Here is a 21883-nt window from a genome sequence, read left to right on the forward strand (position 1 = left end):
CCCGGAAGGCGGGAGGTTGCAGTGAGCCAAGATCGTGCGACTGCATCCCAGCCTGGGCGACAGAGTGAGACTCGGTCTCAAAAGAAAGATAATAGCAAGTGTTGGTGAGGGAGGAGGTGGAGACCTTGGAACCTTCATGCCCTGCTGGTGAGAGGGTAAAATGTGCGGCTGCTTTGCAGTCTGGCAGTTCCTCAAGAGGTGTGTACCCAAGAGAAATGAAAACATCCATACAAATCCTGTACACAAATGTTCATAGTAACATTATTCATAATAGCCAAAAAGTTAGAAACAACTCAAATTCCAACAGCTGATGAATAGATACATTAAATTAGGTTATGTCCACACAAGGAAATCTTACTCAGCGATAAAAATGAAGTACTGATATTTGTACAACATGGATGAATCTTGAAAACATTACATTAAATGAGAAAAGCCTGTCACCAAAGACCATATGTTATATGACTGCATTTATATGAAATGTCAGAATAGGAAAATCTATAGTGACAAAAAGTACATTAGTGGTTGCCTCAGGCTGAGGGTGGGGTGGTAGAGTAGGCAATGACTGCAAATGGGTACTGAGGTTTTTGAGGGGGTAAATAAAATTGTTTTTAAATTAGATTGTGGTGATGTTTGCACATTAAAGGTCTATTAACCTCATAAACTTGTCATTAGTCTTTGAAGAAAAAATATGTAAAAGAAAAATGTATGTATACATAATGTAAGAATTTGTCTCTAAAGCAGCGTTTAAAATTCTTTGGAAAAGTTTGACAAGGTATATCATGTGAATTCAGATTCATCTTAAAGAATTATGCTTAGATAGGAAAAAGGAAACTTATTTTGGTCTCAAGTAGAAAAATATATTGCTTTGAGTTTTATGTAGATTTAGACTTTTAAAATCTTAGAATTGATTCTTACTAAAAGTGATTTGTAAAATTACACCCTTGGTTTGATCACCGGTGATTACAGTGTTATTCTCATACCTTTGTGATTGAACTATTTCCAGAACCAAGTTTATGTAGATCCTGAACAGTAATGTGAGAATGTGATTGGTATTTGTCACCTTTATTTTAAAACTAACATCTGAACACTTCAAAGCTGTCAATGTGGATTGGTTAGACCAATAACCTCTGCTTGATCCTTACAATTAAATTTTGTAACTAATGGTATTGTTCTTTCAAACAAGTGACATGTTTTCCATGACTGTTATGGGGAGGGGGGAAATAATTTAATCAGTTCTTGTTTAACAAATTGAATAAAGCAAAGGTTCATACATTAAAAAAAAAAAAAAAAAAAAACCTCCCCACAGTACCCCAAGCCCGTTGGTTTCACTGGTGAATCTATAAACTAAGGATGAAATAATAGCAACCCTACTCAAGCTCTACCAGAAAATAAAGCAGGAAGGAATACCTCCAAACCCATTTTATGAGTTCTCGTTTCTGTGATACCAAAACCACAAGAAGGAAAACTATAGACCAATATTCTTTATGAAATTAGACAAAAAATTCCCTTAAAAATTATTGGCCAGGCACAGTGGCTCACACCTGTAATCCCTGCATTTTGGGAAGCCACAGCAGAAGGTTTGCTTGAGTCTAGGAGTTTGAGACCATGCTGGGCAACATAGTGAGACCCCCATCTCTGCCAAAAAAAAAAAAAAATATATATATATATATATAGCTGGGTATGGTGATGCATGCCTGTAGTCCCAGCTGCTCAGGAGGCTGAGGTGGGAAGATTCGTTGAACCCAGTAAGTTCAGACTGCAGTGAGCCATGATCACATGCCACTACATTCTAGCCTGGGCAACAGAGTGAGACCCTGTCTCAAAAAAAAAAAAAAAAAAAAAAAAAGCAAAATAAATCCTGTAATATATAAAGAAAGAAGATTAAACATTGTGGCATATGGAATTCATCCCAGCAATGTAAGATTGGTTTAACAGCTCAAAGTCAATTAGTAGAATAAAAGATTAAAACCACACGATCATCTTGATAGAGACAAAACATTTAACAAAATTCATCGCCCATTTTTGACAAAACCTTTTAAGAAAAGAGGAATTAGAGGGATTTCCTCCATGAGATAAGGGGCATCTTTGAGAATCCCACATCTAACATCAACTTAATGATGAAAGACTGAGTGTTTTTCTCTTGTAATCAGTAATAAGACAAGGTTTTCTGTCTTCTCTATTTCTACTCAACTTTAACTTTTACTCATTGTATAAAGAAATTAAAGACATCAAGGTTTGAAATGAAAAGTAAGCTATTTTAGTTCACAGACAACATGTGGTTATATATAGAACATTATATGGGATTTACAAAAAAATTCTAGTCGAGCAAGGTCACTGCATACAAGATCAACATACTAAAATCAATTGAATTTATATATATGAGAAATAAATTATCCAAAGATAAGAACAATTCCATTCAAAACAACATCAAATATGATAAAATATTTATGAATAAATTTAGCAAAAGAAGCTCAAGACCTGTACACAAAAGCTACAAAACATTGCTGAGAGAAATTAAAGATTCAAATAAATATGAGATATACCATATTCATGGATTGAAAGACTCAATATTTTTAAAACAGCAAATTTCCCCAAATTGATGTATAGATTCAGTGCAATTCCGATTAAAATCCAGTAGACCTTTTTGAAGAGATTGTCAAAGTAATTCTCAAATTTGTATGAAACTGCAAAGAACATAATAGAGAAAACAAACTTGAAAAAGAAGACAAAGTATGAAAATTTACACTACCTGATTTCAAAATTTCAGTAATCAACACAATGTGGTATTGGTTGGAAGACAGACCTATAGTTCAGTGGAACTGAAGAGTAAAGAAATAAATTCTCCTGTTTATAATCAATTGATTTTTGACGAAGATACCATTGCAATTCAATCATGGGAGGGGATATTTTCAGCAAATTATGCTTGAATGTATGTGATAAAAGTAAACTTACACCTCTCACCATATTTTTAAAAGTTCAAAATGGGTCATGATGTGATCCATTAAAAGAAAAATGGATGAATTGGACTTCACCAAAACTAAGAACTTTTAATCTTCAAAAGACACCATTAAAAAACAAAACTTTTAAAAAGCCCAAAGTTGTGGAAAAATATTTGCAAATTATATCTTGGGAATATATAAGGAACTCTAAATACAAACAAAAAAGAAAATAACAAGAAGATGTGAACCGAATTTTTAAAAACAACAAAATATTTGACTAATAAGATGTGAAAAGTTGCTTAGTGGCACTAGTCATTAGTGAAATGCAAATTAATACAATACGGCTGATTATTCAGAAGATTTTTGAGTGAGTTTGTCTATTCTGGTTTTTCCTTTTCACTAAAATTAACTCCAAAATAGGGGGCAGAGAACTATATCACCCTTCCCAGAAATTCTGCTCCTTTTAAGGAGAGGACTTTAAGTGCCCCTTGCTTTGTGTCTGCCAGGTTGTGACATCTATTGGTGAGCTGGTTGAAGTGTGTTCCACGCAGATCCAGTCCGGATGGAGACCCTTGTTCAGTGCTCTGGAAACAGTGCACGGCGGGAACAAGTCGGAGGTGAAGGAGTACCTGGTTGGTGACTACTCCATGGGTAAGAATGTTTGGATGATTCTTGCTATTCAGCATTAACTCTCTGTGCCAAGTTTCATGCTAAAAAAAAAAAAAAAAACAGTTAAACAATAGGGAAGACAGATTGTCAGCTATGTTTTATCAGCAGGAAAGAATGTGGTGTAGCAGGAACACGAGTTCTGAGTTCTGCCAGCAGGCTGAGAGCCCTAAGCATTGTCAGGCCCTGTTCTTGCTGACAATTGGGCAATAAGGCTGAGACTTCTGTTGTTTCACTTACGCATTGCTGTGTTGAGTTCATTTCTAAAGCCAAAAAGAAAAATGTTATCTATGTGCTGGTAAGAAGCAGAAAAGTATCATAACACAGAGTAACCAGAATTAGGGAGATTCAGTCTGCTGGAAATGGATGGGTACCCATAAAGCATGCCCAGGGCCCAGGAGTGTTGTCTCAGAGGTTCCCAAAACCACCCTAAACTCAGAAACCCACGAGAAGGATTCATGGGACCCAGCATATTATGTGAGATTTATTACACAGTTCATGACTAAGTTTTAGCAATGTAGGAAGGACACAACAGATTATGAAAAGGAACGACACAGACAGAGTCTGGAGGAATCTACGCACCAGCCTCCCTGTGCTCTCACCCTCCCAGGAGGGATCACACACAACACATTCTTCCCCCAGCAGTGAAAACACAGCAACATGTTTGCAATGTTTCTGCCCGTGGAAGCCCATTAGAGATCTAGCTGGAGACTGACCACTTATGTAACCCTTGCCTAGCACATACCAAAATCCCAGACTCCCAACAGGAAAGCAGGTGTTCAGCATAAACCATATGGTTTGCATGAACAGTCTAGGCACGGTGAACTACTCTTATCAGTTAACTGTGGCCTGGGAGTACTCTGAGAACTGAGTTCCCAGACACCAGCTGAAGGCCAATTTTGCAAGCAAGCTTTCTAAAAGGAGAGTGGTCTCAGGCCTTCTGTGCTCTTTTTCTGCATAAAGAAACTCAGATATGCCACCAAAGGTCTATCTGAACCTGCCCTGCCATGTCCTGTAGATAATCTACAAATACCTGTGCAGGAGCATTCCAGAGGCCACGTGGTTCCCTGCTCTTTAGACCAGCACATTGCCTCAGCTCGGCACTCATCTCTCTGCCGAGCTGCTCCCCTGCCAGCAGAGCTGAGCACCGCACTGGAGTCAAGCCAATGGTCCAATAAAAAACCCAGGCATCTCCCCAGTAGATCTTTCTCAAGATCTGTCTCAGTGGAAGGTGCTAGGAATATGGGCAACCCTGGCAACCCCGAAGGCAGAAACTTACTTTCTTACAATTCTGTAATCTTCCTCCCATAGGAAAAGGCCAAGCTCCAGTGTTTGATGTATTCGAAGCTTTTCTCAATACCGACAACATCCAGGTCTTTGCTAATGCAGCCACTAGCTACATCATGTGCCTTATGAAGTTTGTCAAAGGACTGGGTAAGCAGAACCCTCTTCTCATGCCTTGTAACTGCTGAAGACCCTTTCCAGGGTGGCTCTGTGGCTGGAGAAAGGGCCCACTGACTGCCTGGAACAAGCACGCATCCTGGGATACAAGCAGATGGTGGTGTTGTGTACTCAAAAGCAAAAACTTACTGTGAAAGCAGCTTGAATTTTGTCCAAGGTCAATACTTTTCATTGTGTTCATGGAATATCTTATAGCATATTTTTAATCTATTTATTTTATACTAACTTTATTGTCAAATAATATCAACCTTATATTTTCCCTTTGTAAAAGGTTCTCAGGCTCCAGGTCTAATCATACTCTATGCAAGCTCTCAAAATGTTAAGTTTTTAATAAACCTTTTGGTTTAACTGTCCCTCCCTTTCATTTCACCCCGGATAAACCTGTGCTATATAAAAATCTGCTATCGCAGGTCATGTTGTATAGTGAGAATCTATTTTGTTAAGGGGTTTCTAAATTAAGTATAAAATCATCTGGGTAGTTTCTGAAATACATGAGGCTTTCAAGAAGGGGGACTTCTATACTTAGAAAATATATTTTCTAATTAAAGCCTGGGGTAGGAGGAATTCTTAACTTTCGCTAAAAAGTTGGGAAATCAAACTCAAGCTGCTAATCATATGACACTGAGAATAGGTTTCTGCATAAGGCCAATTATTTAATATAATATTGACTAATCTAAGGTTGGAAATCTTAGAACATTCATACAATTATGGAGGCTGAGAAGTCCCACGATAGACCATCTGCAAGCTGGAAACTAGGAAGCTGATAACATGGCTCAGTTCAAGTTCAAAGGCCCCTGAATGAGGGGCACTGATGGTGTAACTCTTAGTCCAAAGCAAGAGGCCGGAGAACCTGTAGTTCTAAGACAGGAGAAGAAGGGTATCCCAGCTCCAGAGACAGAAACACAGAGAATTCTCTTCTGCTCTGCCTTTTGTTCTCCCTGGGCCTTGGCTTATTAGATGGTGTCTGCCTACATTGGGTGAGGGTGGAGCTCCCTTATTCAGTTTGATTCAAATGCCAGCCTCTTCCAGAACCAACCTCACAGACACACCCAAAAATCATGTTCTATCAGTGATCTGGGTCTCCCCTAATCCAGTCAAGTTGACATCTAAAACCATCATACAGAGGACATCGAAAACAGCCTGTTTTCTTCTGTGAATTATAAGGTGGAGTTATTTGTATGGGGCCTGGGGTCAGTGGAAAAAGCAGAGTCCCCTGTATAGTCATGGTGCCTGTGTCCTGCCTGGCTCCAGGGAGTGCCATCCACATAGACTTGGATGCTTTCAAATACACAGCAGCCACGGTGTAAACCTTTGGGACGCCTGCTGTAATCATGGGTAGGAAATGATTTATTGTTAATCCCCACCTGCTTATTTCAACATGAATTTGACCTGGTCTGTTTCTGTATTATAAAATGTGTTCATCTAAGCCAGGAGTTGGCAAGCTATGGCCCACAGCTTTTATAAATACAGTTGTATTAAAACAGTCATGTTCATTCATCGATGGCTGCTTCCATACTACTGTGCAGAGTTGAGCGGTTGCAATGAAGACAGCATGACCTGCAAAGCCTGAAGTATTTACTCTCTGGCCCTTTGCCAAAAACATTTGCTAACCCTTGATTGAAAACATAAGAAATGTTTTTTGTTTTTTTAAGGAGAAACATGCCTCTTTGCTTCTGAATTTTAACTAATGCCTAGTAATTATGTCTGTTTACTCACAGGGGAGGGTTCTAGCTCTTACAATTGTAGACAATTAGAAACAATTACAGCACATGAAATGATTTGATTAAATGTATAGGAATAGATTCAAGAAGAAAAATTATAATAATTCACAATTACCATTCTTATAGAAAAACCCAGATAACCCTCTACAGACATGTTAAATCTCTAGATATGTACAAAAAATAGAAAATCATGTAAATGCAATTAAGTAGTCTCTGTCCCCAAACCCCAGATGTTTACACTCTAACGAGAGACCTCATTTATTATCACCATTTAGTGCCACGTACTGGCAGAGAAAGAAATCATTTCCCAAATGGAGAGAGGGAAGTGCTTCATTCCAACCCAATCCAGGACTTGTCTCTGGGATTGTCTTCTGTCATCAAAAGTCCCTCCATCCAATAGCAGGTCCCAGAAATGTGATTTACCATGTGCCCGTGTACAAAGGAACACCGTCCAGTCGCTGAAAGTACTGTGGTAGAATAGAGAGGAGATATTGATTGTTTAGTGGAAGGGGGAGTTACTAAACCATATAATCTCAACAAAATGATAGGTAGAGTATGGTCCCAGCTGTATTTAACATGTGCACATGCAGCCGGGAGAATGGCCGAAAGGATTTTCCTCAGGGTTGTGCAATTCAGAGTCATTTTTCTCCTTTTCTCCCACTCTCTTTTAGTAGATATTTGGTGCGCTAGTGCTATGTGAGTAAACAGGTCTCCTGTTGGAAGAGGGCCCGCAAGGGTAACAGTGTTGCTCTCTGTCCCCCATGCCGCCCCTAGGGGAAGTGGACTGTAAAGAGATTGGAGACTGTGCCCCAGCACCTGGAGCCCCGTCCACAGACCTGTGCCTCCCGGCCCTGGATTACCTCAGGCGCTGCTCTCAGGTAGGGGAATGGTCCAGCTGGGCTCCGGGCCTGGAAACCTGCCTTGGAAGATGCTCCCAAAACACGCGTGGGGGTCTTTTGCTGAAGCCCAAGAGAGACACTTTGCCATCTGAAGAGATTGGGGCACAGATGTGGAGTATACGTTTTTGTCCCTCCTCTTTCCATGAAGGAAAGAAAATAATGGAAACATACTAGAACACGCAATTGGATGCTGAGGTCTCTGAAACTTCTCCCTCACACTCAGAGGCCCAGACTACCAGAATTTTTATATTTGCATGAGGTTTTAGGGGAAGGGGTCACGAAGTCACAGGAAGTCTTCCTGAGGGCACCAAAAAGTGGAGAGCAGGGGTACAAGCAGTGAAGAGGGACATTAATAAAAGAAAGACATGTTCAGTCAAGATCATCTAGTAGAGGTGGGCAGATCACCTGAGGTCAGGAGTTCAAGAACAGCCTGGACAACATGGTGAAATCCCGTCTCTACTAAAAATACAAAAATCAGCCGGGCGTGGTGGCATGCGCCTGTAATCCCAGCTACTGGGGAGGCTGAGGCAGGAGAATTGCTTCAACCCGGGAGGTGGAGGTTGCGGTGAACTGAGATCATGCCATTGCACTCTGGTCTGGGTGACAGAGCAAGACTCCCTCTCAAAAAAAAATTTTTAAACCTGGTAAAGAGACAGAATAAAACAGCACTGTCATAGTGAGCAGTGACCGTCATTGTGTCCATCCTTCTCTGCCTGACACCATGCCCCCTCCCTGAAGCCATTTCTCTCTAAGCTTCAGTGACACCCTTCTGTCAATACTTTCTCACCTGTTTTCTCAGGTGGTGTCCCTGGGCCTCTTTGGGGATCTATGTACAACCTCTTCCTGGGTGATAGCATTGAGCCCATGGCTTTAGAAGGGACACAGCCCTGGCTTCTACATCCAGCTGCCTCCCCCAGGCCCCGTATAATATGACCCCTGCCCGGCTCTCTTTCCACCCTCACATCCTCCCCTCTCACTCACAGTGCTACAGCCACGCTGAGCTTCTGCCCTCCCCCAAATACACCTGCTCACTGCTGTGCAGGGCCATCTCTGCTTCCTCCACTGGGACTCTCCCCGGATTCTAAGTGCCACTCTTTATCTCCCAGATCTCATCTGACATGTCACCTCCTCAGAGTGCAGAGCTAAAGGATCTGCCAACTCCTGCCAAGATTCCCCCTATGTGGTAACTTTTTTTTCTTGGCAGAGTCTTGCTCTGTCGCCCAGGCTGGAGTGCAATGGCACGATCTCGGCTCACTACAACCTCTGCCTCACAGGCACAAGCGATTCTCCTGCCTCAGCCTCCCAAATAGCTGGGATTACAGGCATGCAACACCACATCCAGCTAATTTTTGTATCTTTAGTAGAGATGAGGTTTCGCCATGTTGTCCAGGCTGGTCTCGAACTCCAGATCAAAAGTGATCCGCCAGCCTCAGCCTCCCAAAGTGCTGGCATTACAGGTGTGAGCCACCATGCCCAACCTTCACTATTTCTAGTACCACCTGTTTAGTTTTTCCTGTAGCATTTATGTCTAAAATTTAATTACTTGTGAAAGGACTGTAGTTGGTGAGACCCACCAGGACAGGAATTTTGTCTGTTTGCTCATAGTCCTGGTTCCTTGAACAATGTGGGCATGGCAGGATTCTAATTCATGAAGACATAAGGGTCTTTGGAAGTCTGTCCCAGTAACAGAGAGCTCAGGGGTGCCTGGGCGCTAGTCCCAAGACGGGAATAAAGAGCCCAGGCCACTCTGCTGGCTCTGCTTCTGAGACCTTCCCGTCTCCCTCCTGGCCCCAGCCTCCTTCATTTCTCCAACTGCTCTTGTCCCTGTGTTTCCTCAGAGGTTGAGTCAAGGGATGGAGAAATCAGAGTCTGGTATCTCATTTGCCTGTGGACTGTCTTCTCAGTGATCCCCACAGAACACTTTTTCCCATAGGCAAAAATTCTGTTTTCTTTTTGTTTGTTTGTTTGTTTGTTTGTTTGTTTGTTTGTTTGTTGAGACGGAGTCTCGCTCTGTCGCCCAGGCTGGAGTGCAGTGGCCAGATCTCAGCTCACTGCAAGCTCCGCCTCCCAGGTTTACGCCATTCTCCTGCCTCAGCCTCCCCAGTAGCTGGGACTACAGGCGCCCGCCACCTCGCCCGGCTAGTTTTTTGTATTTTTAGTAGAGACGGGGTTTCACCATGTTAGCCAGGATGGCCTCGATCTCCTGACCTTGTGATCCGCCCGTCTCGGCCTCCCAAAGTGCTGGGATTACAGGCTTGAGCCACCACGCCCGGCCCATAGGCAAAAATTCTTGACATGTTTCATGGTTCCCTCGGTAGGTTTATAAACATCTATAAAACTCATATGTAATTAAAATACTGAATAATTATCCATAGGATCCTTTTTCCCTCTACTTTTTTGTTGCCATTGAATGCTATTTCATCTGCTTCATGGGATAAATGCCTCTTTTTAAGCTACCTTTATAAATCCAAATCACGAATAATCAAATTTTCAATGTCTAGTTTCCCATCTCCCTTTAGTACTAGTGTATAATTTCATTATTCTTTAAAACCCACAATGCAGCTTTTTCCAATATATAATTGCTGTTTTTTTACTTTTTAAATTTAGTTATTGGCCAAAATCTACAAAATGCCCTTGAAGCCAATATTCCTTAGTGGGAGACTTGCCAGCTTGCCTCGAAGACTTCAGGAACAGTCAGCCAGCAGTGAGGATGGAATTGAATCAGTCCTGTCTGATTTTGATGATGACACCGGTAAGTTAATTGATTGGACTAAACTAGGTTATTTGCCGTGTTCATATTCCCAGAAGCTTAAGTCATAAATGAAGTACCTTAAGCTTCTGGGAATTGTCTTAGTCCATTTTGTGCTTCTATAAGAGAATACTTGAGAGTAATAAATAACGGATTTATTTCTTACAGTTCTGGGGCTGAGAAGCCAAAAGTTGAGGGACTTGCCTCTGATGAGGGCCCTCTTGCTGTGTCATCCCACAGAGGAAGGGCAAGAGAGCACTCAAGGAGTTCAGGGTGGTGGGGAGAGGAAGGGGGGCCAAACTCATGCTTTGATCAGGAACCCACTCCCAAGATACTAACTCACGTTCCTGACAATATTAATCCATTCATGAGGACAGAGCCCTCATGACCTAATCACCTAATTACCATAATCACTGTTGCATTATGGATAAAGTTTCCAACACATGAATTTTAGGGGACACATTCAAACCATAGCATCCCACTCTGGTCCCCAAAATTCAGGTTCTTCTCACATGCAGAATACATTAATTCCATCCCAATAGTCCCAAAGCCTTAACTTGTTTCAGCACCAACTCAGGAGTCTCATGTAAATCAGGTACAGTTGAGGCTAAAGACATGATTCATTCCAAAGCAAATTCCTCTCCAGCTGTGGGCCTGTGAAATTAACAAATTGCATGCTTCCAAAATACAATGGTAGGAAGGCATAGGATAGACATTCACATTCTGAAGGGGGAGAAATAGGCAAGACAGGAGTAACATGCCCCAGGTGAGCCCAAAAACACAACAGAGCAGACATTAAATTGTAAGGCTCCAGAATAATCTTTTACTGCACTTTCCATGAACATGTGAACTTTGGGGGAAATATTCAAACCGTAGCATAGATCATAAGAATGATCATCTACTTTTGTGGTTATTTTTTGTAATTCTGTCACAATAAGTCTGCTTAAAGTTTCCATGGACTTTCCAAAAACATCACTTTACAATGGATGCCTCTATACCCATCCTTTTAAAATGGATTCCTCTGTCTAAAACTAGTGCAGATTTGCAGATTCCACTTAAGTAGTTTCTCTCAATTCTCTTGACTTTAGCAAATTGGAATGAAGTTCCATTGGTGCCTGGGTATTTAAATTGACTGGTAATTGTCTTTTAGTATCTTTTAGAAAACAAATCATTATATAATTACTTCCTTCAGGACTATTTGGCTAGAGACTGGGGAAGTGAAGCCATTACTAAAGAGAGAATCTATTTGTGACTGTTGACGCTGAAGGTTCATGAAAGGAATGATTTTAAAGAATTTGTTTCAGATTAGGTCCCATGTGATCTCCTGTGAATCAGAGTTCAAACTAGTAACTGTGGATCATTTTCAGATGGATTAACTCATGCTCATGCCTTCTGTCTTCTGTCTCAGAAGACCCTGTCCTGTTCTACATTTAGAATTGGATATCATACCCTCGCATGGGTCTAATTTCTGGGTATAGGTTATTTCAAACTCTTTTATAAAAGGACTTTTGAGGGGAAGGTTTTTTGTTTTGTTTTATTTTGGTGTTACAAATTTTGTGGGGGTGGCCAAGAGATTTAAGAATTTTGATGGAGATTATAAACAACAAAATCTCACAAGTTCAGATTAGTTGTGAGGAGTAATTATAGGAAAGAATATCTAATATAGAGAACAATTAAAGTATTGGAAGTTGGCTAGATATTGCCTAATAGAGGTTTCAGTTTAATGATTAGATAAGAACAATTTTTAGCATTTAAACCTCAAACCCAGATAATTATAAGCAGAAGCTTATGTTGTTTATCTATAATACATTCTTTAAAACAGTTTTAAATGGTTGTGTCTGTAATGGCGAGCATTCTCTTTCCCATTTGTGCAAATCTTTGATTTTTTTTCTAGGAACCCCATCTTCTAAGGGATACAGTTCAGTCCAGCACCTAAGTTTTCTACATAATCAATGTATCAAGGACTTTAAAATTATCATTATGTAGACATAGTAAATCAGAACAAAAATCAGTAACAGCTTTAAATTCAGTTTATAAAATTAAACAATCCTCAACATTGATACATTCTCAGATATTATTCCTCTGGTTTTCAAAGGCAAATAGTTAAATTTTTCCCCTTATAGAAATGTCAAACATATGCAAAACTTGTATATTTTGAATATACAAAATACATACATATACAGATATACATATGTAGAATATACAGAACCAACCAGAATAATATAATGGACTTATCACGCAGCTTCAACTACTATCAATTTATGGCTAATCTTGGATCATGTATATCTTTACTCTCTCTTCCTCTTTCTCCATATTTTAAGGCAAATCCTCAACATAGCATTTCATCTGTAGATGTTTCAGTGTGTGTTCTTTAAAGATAACAAACATAAGCACGACACCACTACACACCTCAAAATCAACCATGATTTATAGTACATTAGAGGTACCAGGGACTGGAGTGAGTAAGAACGGAGATTAACTGTTTAATAGCTCCAGGGTTTCTGTTTGAGATGAAAACGTTTTGGAAACAGTGATAGTTGCACAACATTGTTGTCATGAATGCCACTGAATTATACTCATAGAAATGGCTAAAATGGCTTTTTCTGCTCTACATATTTACCACAATAAAATCATTTTTAAAAAAAATGATAGATGAAGGTGATAGAACTGGATGGATATCTTATTTGTTATCGTCAGCTCCCAAGAAACCTGACAGCCATTTCAACGTAGTAGAATTTCCTTACCCTATCACCTTTTTATTAAAGGGGAAGGAGGAAATGTGAGTATTTTTCCCCTTGTCTTTGTCAGAACACAAAATCATCATCTGTTCACGTCTATGGCCACTGAAGGCTAACACGCTGGGTGATGGCTCACATCTGTATAGCACTTGGCAGTTTACATACAATGTTTAATTGGATCTTAGGATGATTATTCATTGTCTCTAACTGGATTTCATACAGGTCTGCTTTTTGGTTTCCAGGTCTGATAGAAGTCTGGATAATCCTGCTGGAGCAGCTGACAGCGGCTGTGTCCAATTGTCCACGGCAGCACCAACCACCGACTTTGGATTTACTCTTTGAGCTGTTGAGAGATGTGACCAAAACACCAGGTAAATATTTCTATGTCTGTCTTTTGGAGGAGTGGTTATATGTATAACTCTTTTCACAAGGGTATTTCTGCAGGTGTCTGCCTGTTTTCACTGTTTCCTAGACTTAGTACAAAGCTTCACACGTAAGAGATGCTCAATAAATGTTTGTTGAATGGTAGTGATGTTTAAGATATGGCCTGTGTATTGTTTACATATCTTCCTAGAAGTCTGGTTACAAGTATTGTGTGGTGGCCAGTTAGTTGGATGTGCAGGAGCTCCACGTTAATCAGATCAAGTCTATGGTATCAGTGTCTCAATGAGCCATTTGGCTTTGCTGTGTTCCATGGTCACAGCCTTCCTTTGAGGCAGGATCTCACAGTCACATACTCTTGGGCCCTGGGCTATTGGTTGGGCTTACTGGGTCTTGCAGTAATATAAACAAACCACTTGCAACTATATGCAGTATTAAGGTAGCAACACCCCGTTTGTGTAAAGGTCGTAGGTGATTAGATTTGGAAAAAGACATTTAGTGCTCGCCTAGTACAAGGCCCCTGAGAGTATAAGAAAAGAATGACTTTTAGGAATTTACTTCTTGTTGTGAATTAATTAATTTTAGTATATACATTTATTCATCCCAATTTCTCAAGATAAAAAAAAAAAAAACTTTTTTATAGAAATTTAAGTATTTTACTAACAATCAGACCCTAAATGAAGCCACTTTCATACTAACAGGTCTGCACTCACTATAATGAAGACTTGATAATTGATACTGTTTCAAAATCTATAGCAAAGTTTGTATTATTTAACAAAAAAACCATACATACTCCCACATGTTAAAAAGTCAAAAGCCTTCCATCAAAGAGTAAGTAGGTATTTTATAGAATTGCAAACTACTATTTCTAAATCTGTTTTACTCATCAGTACCATTTTCTGCTTTCACATTTATTGCCACTAAATGTGTGTGAAGAGCATTTAATCCACTTCTGTTCCTAGGAGCCTGTCATCTAAGGAAATTATCAATAATAAAGACAAAATTATATATATAAGATGTTTGCTGAAACATCTTGAATACCAAAAAATTATGAACACACCCTAATTGGGAAGCGGTTAATTGTGGTAAATATTCTGTAGGCATTAAAATTAATATTTGTGAATAATATTTAATGATGTGAATAATTACTTACAAAGCATTATATTAAAATGCACATACTATGGAGTGCAGCCTCAACTATGAAATTTTATGCAATTATAAATACAAACACACATGCATTCAAAAAGTCCTAAAAGGAAATACATCAAAATGTGATTATCTCTAGATGAGTTTTTTCTTTTGTATTCTCATGTAATTTACATATTTATTATAAAATGGATGCTTTGCTTTTGTCATCATAACTTCAAAAACTCATCAACATTTCCATGATGTTGAACAAAGAAGCACAATGATTTTCATTATAGCATAGTCTATAAAACAAAAAATTAGAAATACCTTAAATGTTCATCAGTAAGGAAATGGATAAGTAAACTGCTGTATGTAAATACAACAGAAATAGCATGTGGCAATAAAAATGAGGAATATCCAAATTTGCTGACAAAGAATAATCTCTAACACTTTTGGGGTTTTCTTTGAAATGGAGGTCTTGCCCAGGCTGGAGGAGGGGCACCGCAGTCTCAAATTCCTGGGCTCGAGCGATCCTTCCATCTCAGCCTCCCAAGTTGCCGAGGCTACCAGCACTCCACAATGCCCCGCTAATTTTTTTTTCTTTTAGGAGAAGGGATTTCACAATGTTACCCAAGCTAGTCTTAAACTACGGGGCTTAATTAAGCAATCTTCATGACTCAGCCTGCAGAGTAGGTGAGATTACAGGCGTGCACTACTGTGGCCAGCTCTAACACTATTATTAAGTAAAAAAAAAAATGAGTATGCAGACCAAAGTTTACATTATCTCATTTATATAAAATAAAAATAAACTCTGTATTTCCCCATGTAGTTAGATATCATAAATATATGATTTCAAAGGGTATTTTCTTATACACATATGTGTATTTGTGTGTTTACATTTGGGTCCTAGGAGTTGAGCAGGTGATATTTTAGCTTTACCAGCAATATTTGAATGTTTTAGGAGTATATTCACATATTGCTCACATAACTAAAACCCTGCAGAAACAAAAAGGAAGAATGCCACTGAAGACCATATATTCCCCCATCAGCAGCAAATTCTTTTTCCCTGCAATTTCTCAGCAAATGTAGGGATCCTTCAAAAGAGAGCAACAATGCCAGGTGGAGGCAAAGAGCTTCCCTTTTATTACAGGTTGTTGCTATGCTGACTTTTCTTTTTCAGGACCAGGGTTTGGTATCTATGCAGTGGTTCACCTCCTACTTCCTGTGATGTCCCTTTGGCTCCGCCGTAGCCATAAAGACCATTCCTACTGGGATGTGGCCTCTGCCAATTTCAAGCACGCTATTGGTCTGTCCTGTGAGCTGGTGGTGGAGCACATTCAAAGCTTTCTACATTCAGGTATCTGAAGTGCCAGAGCAGTTCATTCTGGGTATTTCTTTGGTAGACAGCACCGTCAGCTAAAACGGCATAGTAAATACCTAATGCAAATACTAATGCAGGGTTTTTGTCCTGGGAATTATTAAAATAGAACAACATGGTCAGTGCCAGCCTTCTAATAGATTTTCAAAGAGAAAATTCATACCCATGTGTCTTCTACAAAATTTTCAAATCGAATGCTCAAAATATATGTGTGGTGGAAAACAAAGTGCCTAATAAGAGGTCTGGGGTACCTGTGCATTAGGAGAAGGGAGGCAAATTCAAGTATATAATAAATAAAAAAGAAGCAATATCCCTGTAGCCTGTGGGGGGTTAGGGGGTATATCCCTGTCACCCTGCTTCATCTGGGGAGGCTAAATGGAGGAGGCAGCGTTTTAGAAAAGGCTTCCACTGTGGGCAAGAAGTAGCTTAACAGGCTAGGGATGAAGAGAAATTTCTTAATATTAATGGCACTTTGTAAAGGCTGTGAAAGTGTAGGATGGACAGTATGCTGAAGTCAGCAGATGGAGAGGGACCTAGAGGCAGGGAATGTGTTCACTGTGGTCCCAGTGGAGCCACATGTGTGAAGATCTGGGTGTCCGGGAGCAGAAGAATCATTGCTGCTACCCGCAGAGCTTATAACTCAAAGGACTGGTATATCATGGTGTAAGGGAAGAGGTCCCCTTGCTGGAGAGAACAGAGAAACTAAGGAGGATGTTGACCCCAGGGGAGAGTAACAAAGCTAATAAAAGAAACTGTGTCTCTATCAAGTTTAGCAAGGACAGTTTACCCTGCAAAAAAAGAACACGAATTGCAAAAGAAAACAAGTGAGTTTTTCTACATGTAGGTGGTAACTGGTAACCATATCCCTAAGGGTAGCCACATGTCCCTGGCCAGGTTATTGCTTTGCACAGTGTGAGACTCTGATATAGCAACACATAAAAGTGAACTGCGTATGTCATTTTTATTTCTCTAGAAGTGGATGAATCACGCTGAAATTGAGTAAAAATCCAAGAAAATTATTGTTTTACTGGGTTTTTTTGGGGGGTAGGGGGGGTTGGAGGAGGATATGGCCATTTTTCTCATTGTTCTATTTCTTTTTCCCAGATATTTGCTTATCATTCAGACTTTCCTCTGTTGCTGTAGATGGCCATTTCAATCTATCCCTTTACACTAGACCTGTGTGAAACTGTGATTTTGCTGTTTCCCATAGACATCAGGTATGAGAGTATGATCAATACCATGCTGAAGGACCTCTTCGAGCTGCTGGTCGCCTGTGTGGCCAAGCCCACTGAAACCATCTCCAGAGTGGGCTGCTCCTGTATTAGGTGAGAAAAAGCTTTCCTGACTCTCCACAAAGCTGGAGTTATTTAAAAATCTAAGGAAATTAAATTGTCTTTGTGGTAGGAATCGGCTTTTTTGGATTGCTTTCTGTAAGTAGACTTTTATAATTAAAAATGACTATGTGCTAATAATTCTTCATTTCAGTGTTCAATCAGCAAATGTGTATTATGTAAGACATTATACAAAGTATTCTGGTTCAGTTTCTCAAAAGAAGACATACAAAAGGCAAACAGGTATATGGAAAGGTGCCCAGCATCAGTGATCATAAGAGAAATGCAAATTGAATGTACAATGAGATGTCATCTCATGCCAGCTAAAATAGCTTATCCAAAAGACAGGTAATAACAAATACTGGAGAGGATGTGGAGAAAAGGGAACCCTCGTACATTGTTGGTGGGAATGTAAATTAGTACAACCACTATGGAGAACAGTTTGGAGTCTCCTCAAACTAAAAATAGAGCTATCATATGATCAGCAATCCCACTGCTGGGTATATACTCAAAATAAAGGAAATAATTATATTGAAGAGATAGCTGCACTCCCATGTTCACAATAGTCAAAATTTGGAAGCAACCTAAGTGTCAGTATTAGTCCATTTTCATGTGCTGCTGATAAAGACACACCCAAGACTGGGAAGAAAAACAGGTTTAATGGACTTACAGTTCCACGTGGCTGGGTAGGCCTCACAATCATGGTGAAAGGCAAGGAGGAGCAAGTCACATCTTACATGGATGGTGGCAGGCAGAGAGCTTGCTCAGGGCCACAGGGTACCCAGACATTTGGCCAAACATTATTGTGGGTATGTTTCTGGATGAGAAGAACATTTGAATTGGTGGAGAGAGCAAAGCAGATGGCCCTCCGTAATGTGGGTGGGCCTTGTCCAATCAGTTGAAGACCTGAATAGAACAAAAAGGCCGAGTAAGAGGGTACTTTGCCTGCCTGAAATGTTTGAGCTGGAACATCAGTCTTCTCCTGCCCCTGGACTGTACTTACATCTCCCACTTCTCAGGCTTTCAGACTTGGACTGAACTATACCCCTGGCTCAGAGAAAACTCATTATAACCATCAGATCTCATGAGACTTATTCCCTGTAACAGCATGGGAAAGACCCGGCCCCACGATTCAGTTACCTCTCACTGGATTCCTCTCACAACACATGGGAATTCAAGATGAGAGTTGGTGGGGACACAGCCAAACCATATCTGTGTCCATCAACAGATGAATGCATAAAGGAAATGTGATACATACACACAATGGAGTACTATTCAGCCATAAAAAAGAATGGGATTCTCAGCACTTTGGGAGGCCAAGGGGGGCAGATCACAAGGTCAGGAGTTCGAGACTAGCTTGGCCAATATGGTGAAACCCTGTCTCTACTAAAAAGACAAAAATTAGCTGGGTGTGGTGGCAGGCACCTGTAGTCCCAGCTACTTAGGAGACTGAGGCAGGAGAACTGCTTGAACCTGGGAGGCAGAGGTTGCAGTAAGACGAGATGGCACCACTGCACTCCAGCCTGGGCGACAGAGAGAGATTCCGTCTCAAAAAAAAAAAAAAGTGGGGGGGATTCTGTCATTTACAACAACATAGAGGGAACTAGAGGTTATTATGCTAAGTGAAATAAGCCAGGCACATGGGAGAGCGAGTCACATGAAAAATGGTGACAGTGAAGCAAGGACCTCGTTGTAGCAGTGACACTGGTCACCTCCTCTAAGGTGGACAGGCATGGGGGAGGAGGGGACTTTCCAAGCAGAAGAACAAAATAGCATTGAGATTAGAGTTGTAAGTGACAATAAGAGTTTGGGGTTTGGTTTTGCTTGTTAGTTGTAGAGGAGTGATGGAAAATGGAACTAGAATCCAAAAATCACTACAGAATATATACAGTCTTGCATACAAGTCTACGCTTAATGATTGGCCTATTTGTAGAGGGGATCCGTTGATATTTCTATATTAAAATGGTTTAGGAAGTAGTATTTTGACAATGGAATACTGTGTGGTTGAGACAGGGAGACTTGGCAGGGAGCTGCAGAATAAACCTATGCATGAGTCCATATGGCCTAAATTTTGTGGCAACAAAATGGAATTCAAGACTCCTTTGTGGCCGGGTGCGGTGGCCCACACCTGTAATCCCAACATTTTGGGAGGCCAAGGTGGGTGGATCACCTGAGGTTGGGAGTTCAAGACCAGCCTGACCAACATGGAGAAACCCCGTCTCTACTAAAAGTACAGAATTAGCCAGGCATGGAGGCGCATGCCTGTAATGCCAGCTACTCAGGAGGCTGAGACAGGAGAATTGCTTGTACCCAGGAGGTGGAGGTTGCAGTGAGCCAAGATCATGCCATTGCACTCCAGCCTGGGCAACAAGAGCAAAACTCCATCTCAAAAAAAAAAAAAAAACCAACAACTTGTTTCTTTTGGCAGATACGTCCTTGTGACAGCGGGCCCTGTGTTCACTGAGGAGATGTGGAGGCTTGCCTGCTGTGCCCTGCAAGATGCATTCTCTGCCACACTCAAGCCAGTGAAGGTACATCACTGGGAGGAAGCCCTCCCTGGAGCAGTTCTAACCGTCTTTAGCTCCTGATCCCTTATCATGTTGGGCACATGGGTTCTGCCTCCTCTGAGCAGGCAGCCTCACTTTAGATCTTGCAGAGGGTGAGAAAGATGTCGCTGGGTCAGTACTTTTATCTCAGACACAGTAACGATCTCAGATCCAAGACTGGGCCTGGCCCATGAACCAGGATGCACTCAGTGAGCATGTGCTATTCCTCCCCAGGACCTGCTGGGCTGCTTCCACAGCGGCACAGAGAGCTTCAGCGGGGAAGGCTGCCAGGTGCGGGTGGCAGCCCCATCCTCCTCCCCAAGTGCCGAGGCCGAGTACTGGCGCATCCGAGCCATGGCCCAGCAGGTAAGGGCAGGGGCTTTTGATCTCAGGGCCTCTAGTAACTTGAAATGCATGTTAGGAGACCTTCCTTCAAGGTCTTGCATCACCAATTTGCCTTTCATTCCCTGAGGTACATACACTTTGTTGCTCCCAACTCTTGCCAGTACCATTCTTTGCCAGGAATGACATGAACCCAATCAACAGCATTACCTCCTGTCCATCATCTCTTGCTTGTTGCATCCTCCAGTGCCCAGATCAAATAGAATCACTGTCCTTTATACGTAACTTGCTTGAGCTATCTGTAAGTATTTGCTTAACTATTATTAACTGCTAGACTATGAGTGCCTAACAATGGCAAACTTATTTGGGCTTTTTTCTTATATCTTTCATTCACAACACAGAACTTAACATTTAAAAGTTGCTTAATACATTTGAGTTGAATATAGCATTAAAATTCAAGTGTATTCACTCATGCAGGAATCATCATATACCAATGGCTTTTTCTTCTTGAGACACGTGTAAGAAGTCACAAAATTTGACTGTCAGCTCCTGAGGAGCAGAGAACACATTCTCTATATTTACCTTGGTATTTTTACAGCAAGGCCTAGAGAAAATGTTTAGTATGTCTTTGTTGAATCAATAGATTACTGAATCGCAGAAATATCAGAAGAATACAGTAGTATCACAAACTACAGATATGCCCTAAGCTCCTAAGTGACATGGCAGTCTGCCTCTAGGAAACCCTAGATGTGACTCTCAGCAGCAGTCCAGCTAAATGCCATCCCCAAATTCATATATAATCATAACCATGCCATTCATAGTAGTGAATAATGGAAATGGACTAAATTCCCAACAACTATTGACTGGCTAAATATTCCATCATATAATAGCAACAGACATGTCTGAATTGGGTCTTCATATGAAGAAACTATTTTGCATATGCATATGCATATGTATGCATGGTATGTATTTAAAATATTAAACAAGTTTTACAAATGTAATTGAACTGTCACATTTGAGTTAAATCTGAAGAAATGAATTGGAGGTTATACTCAAAAGGCAAGGCCCCTTTTCTCTACCAGATCTGTTTAAATTCTTAATAACATTTTCTCTTAGCACACTGATAATCTGGGTTCCCCTGATTACCCATGTAAAGAACTCAGTCAGTTGAGAAGTTTCTTAGCCAGGTCTGGCTTCTTTGGGGCTTTTCCCAGCTATCCTGAGGTAGTGGGACAAGAACCTTCTACCTTCGGTTTCTCACATCTCTGCTGAGCACAGGCCTAACATCTGGGACTTGATGATTCTGCTGGTTCTGAAGGAAGGCACCATGTGCCACTGAAGCCTCCATGGCCAGTCGCAAAAGTTGGGAAAGAAAGGTTGTAAGGCTGCAACGAAGAGCCACTTCTAGCAGCATGGCAATTGTGGCTGCTACAGCAATGGTGTAGCTAGAAGTGAGAACAGAGAAACCAAGAAGGTGGCCCTCCAAAGGGATAGCTTCTCTAAATACGCAGTTGTTACATCTGGCTAAAGCATTTGCACTCGTGCCTGCAGTGGTCTCTGCAACCCTGTCCAATCATACAACAAGAATATGAAAAAGTCAGTGG

The 21883-nt window shown here is 40.8% G+C and overlaps 1 protein-coding gene across 1 annotated transcript in view; it reads left to right on the top strand.

Annotated features, from left to right (window-relative positions):
- The window catches only part of ARFGEF3 (ARFGEF family member 3), a 193345-nt gene that overhangs the window by 151716 nt on the left and 19746 nt on the right, over positions 1–21883 (top strand). Inside the window, 9 exon segments of the mRNA XM_010379500.2 lie at positions 3446–3590; positions 4917–5039; positions 7562–7665; positions 10294–10438; positions 13416–13544; positions 15863–16039; positions 17271–17385; positions 19820–19922; positions 20172–20303. Of these exon segments, the coding sequence (XP_010377802.1) occupies positions 3446–3590; positions 4917–5039; positions 7562–7665; positions 10294–10438; positions 13416–13544; positions 15863–16039; positions 17271–17385; positions 19820–19922; positions 20172–20303 (1173 nt within the window).

This window comes from Rhinopithecus roxellana, chromosome 4 (genome assembly GCF_007565055.1).
Source record: "Rhinopithecus roxellana isolate Shanxi Qingling chromosome 4, ASM756505v1, whole genome shotgun sequence".
NCBI lineage: Eukaryota > Metazoa > Chordata > Mammalia > Primates > Cercopithecidae > Rhinopithecus > Rhinopithecus roxellana.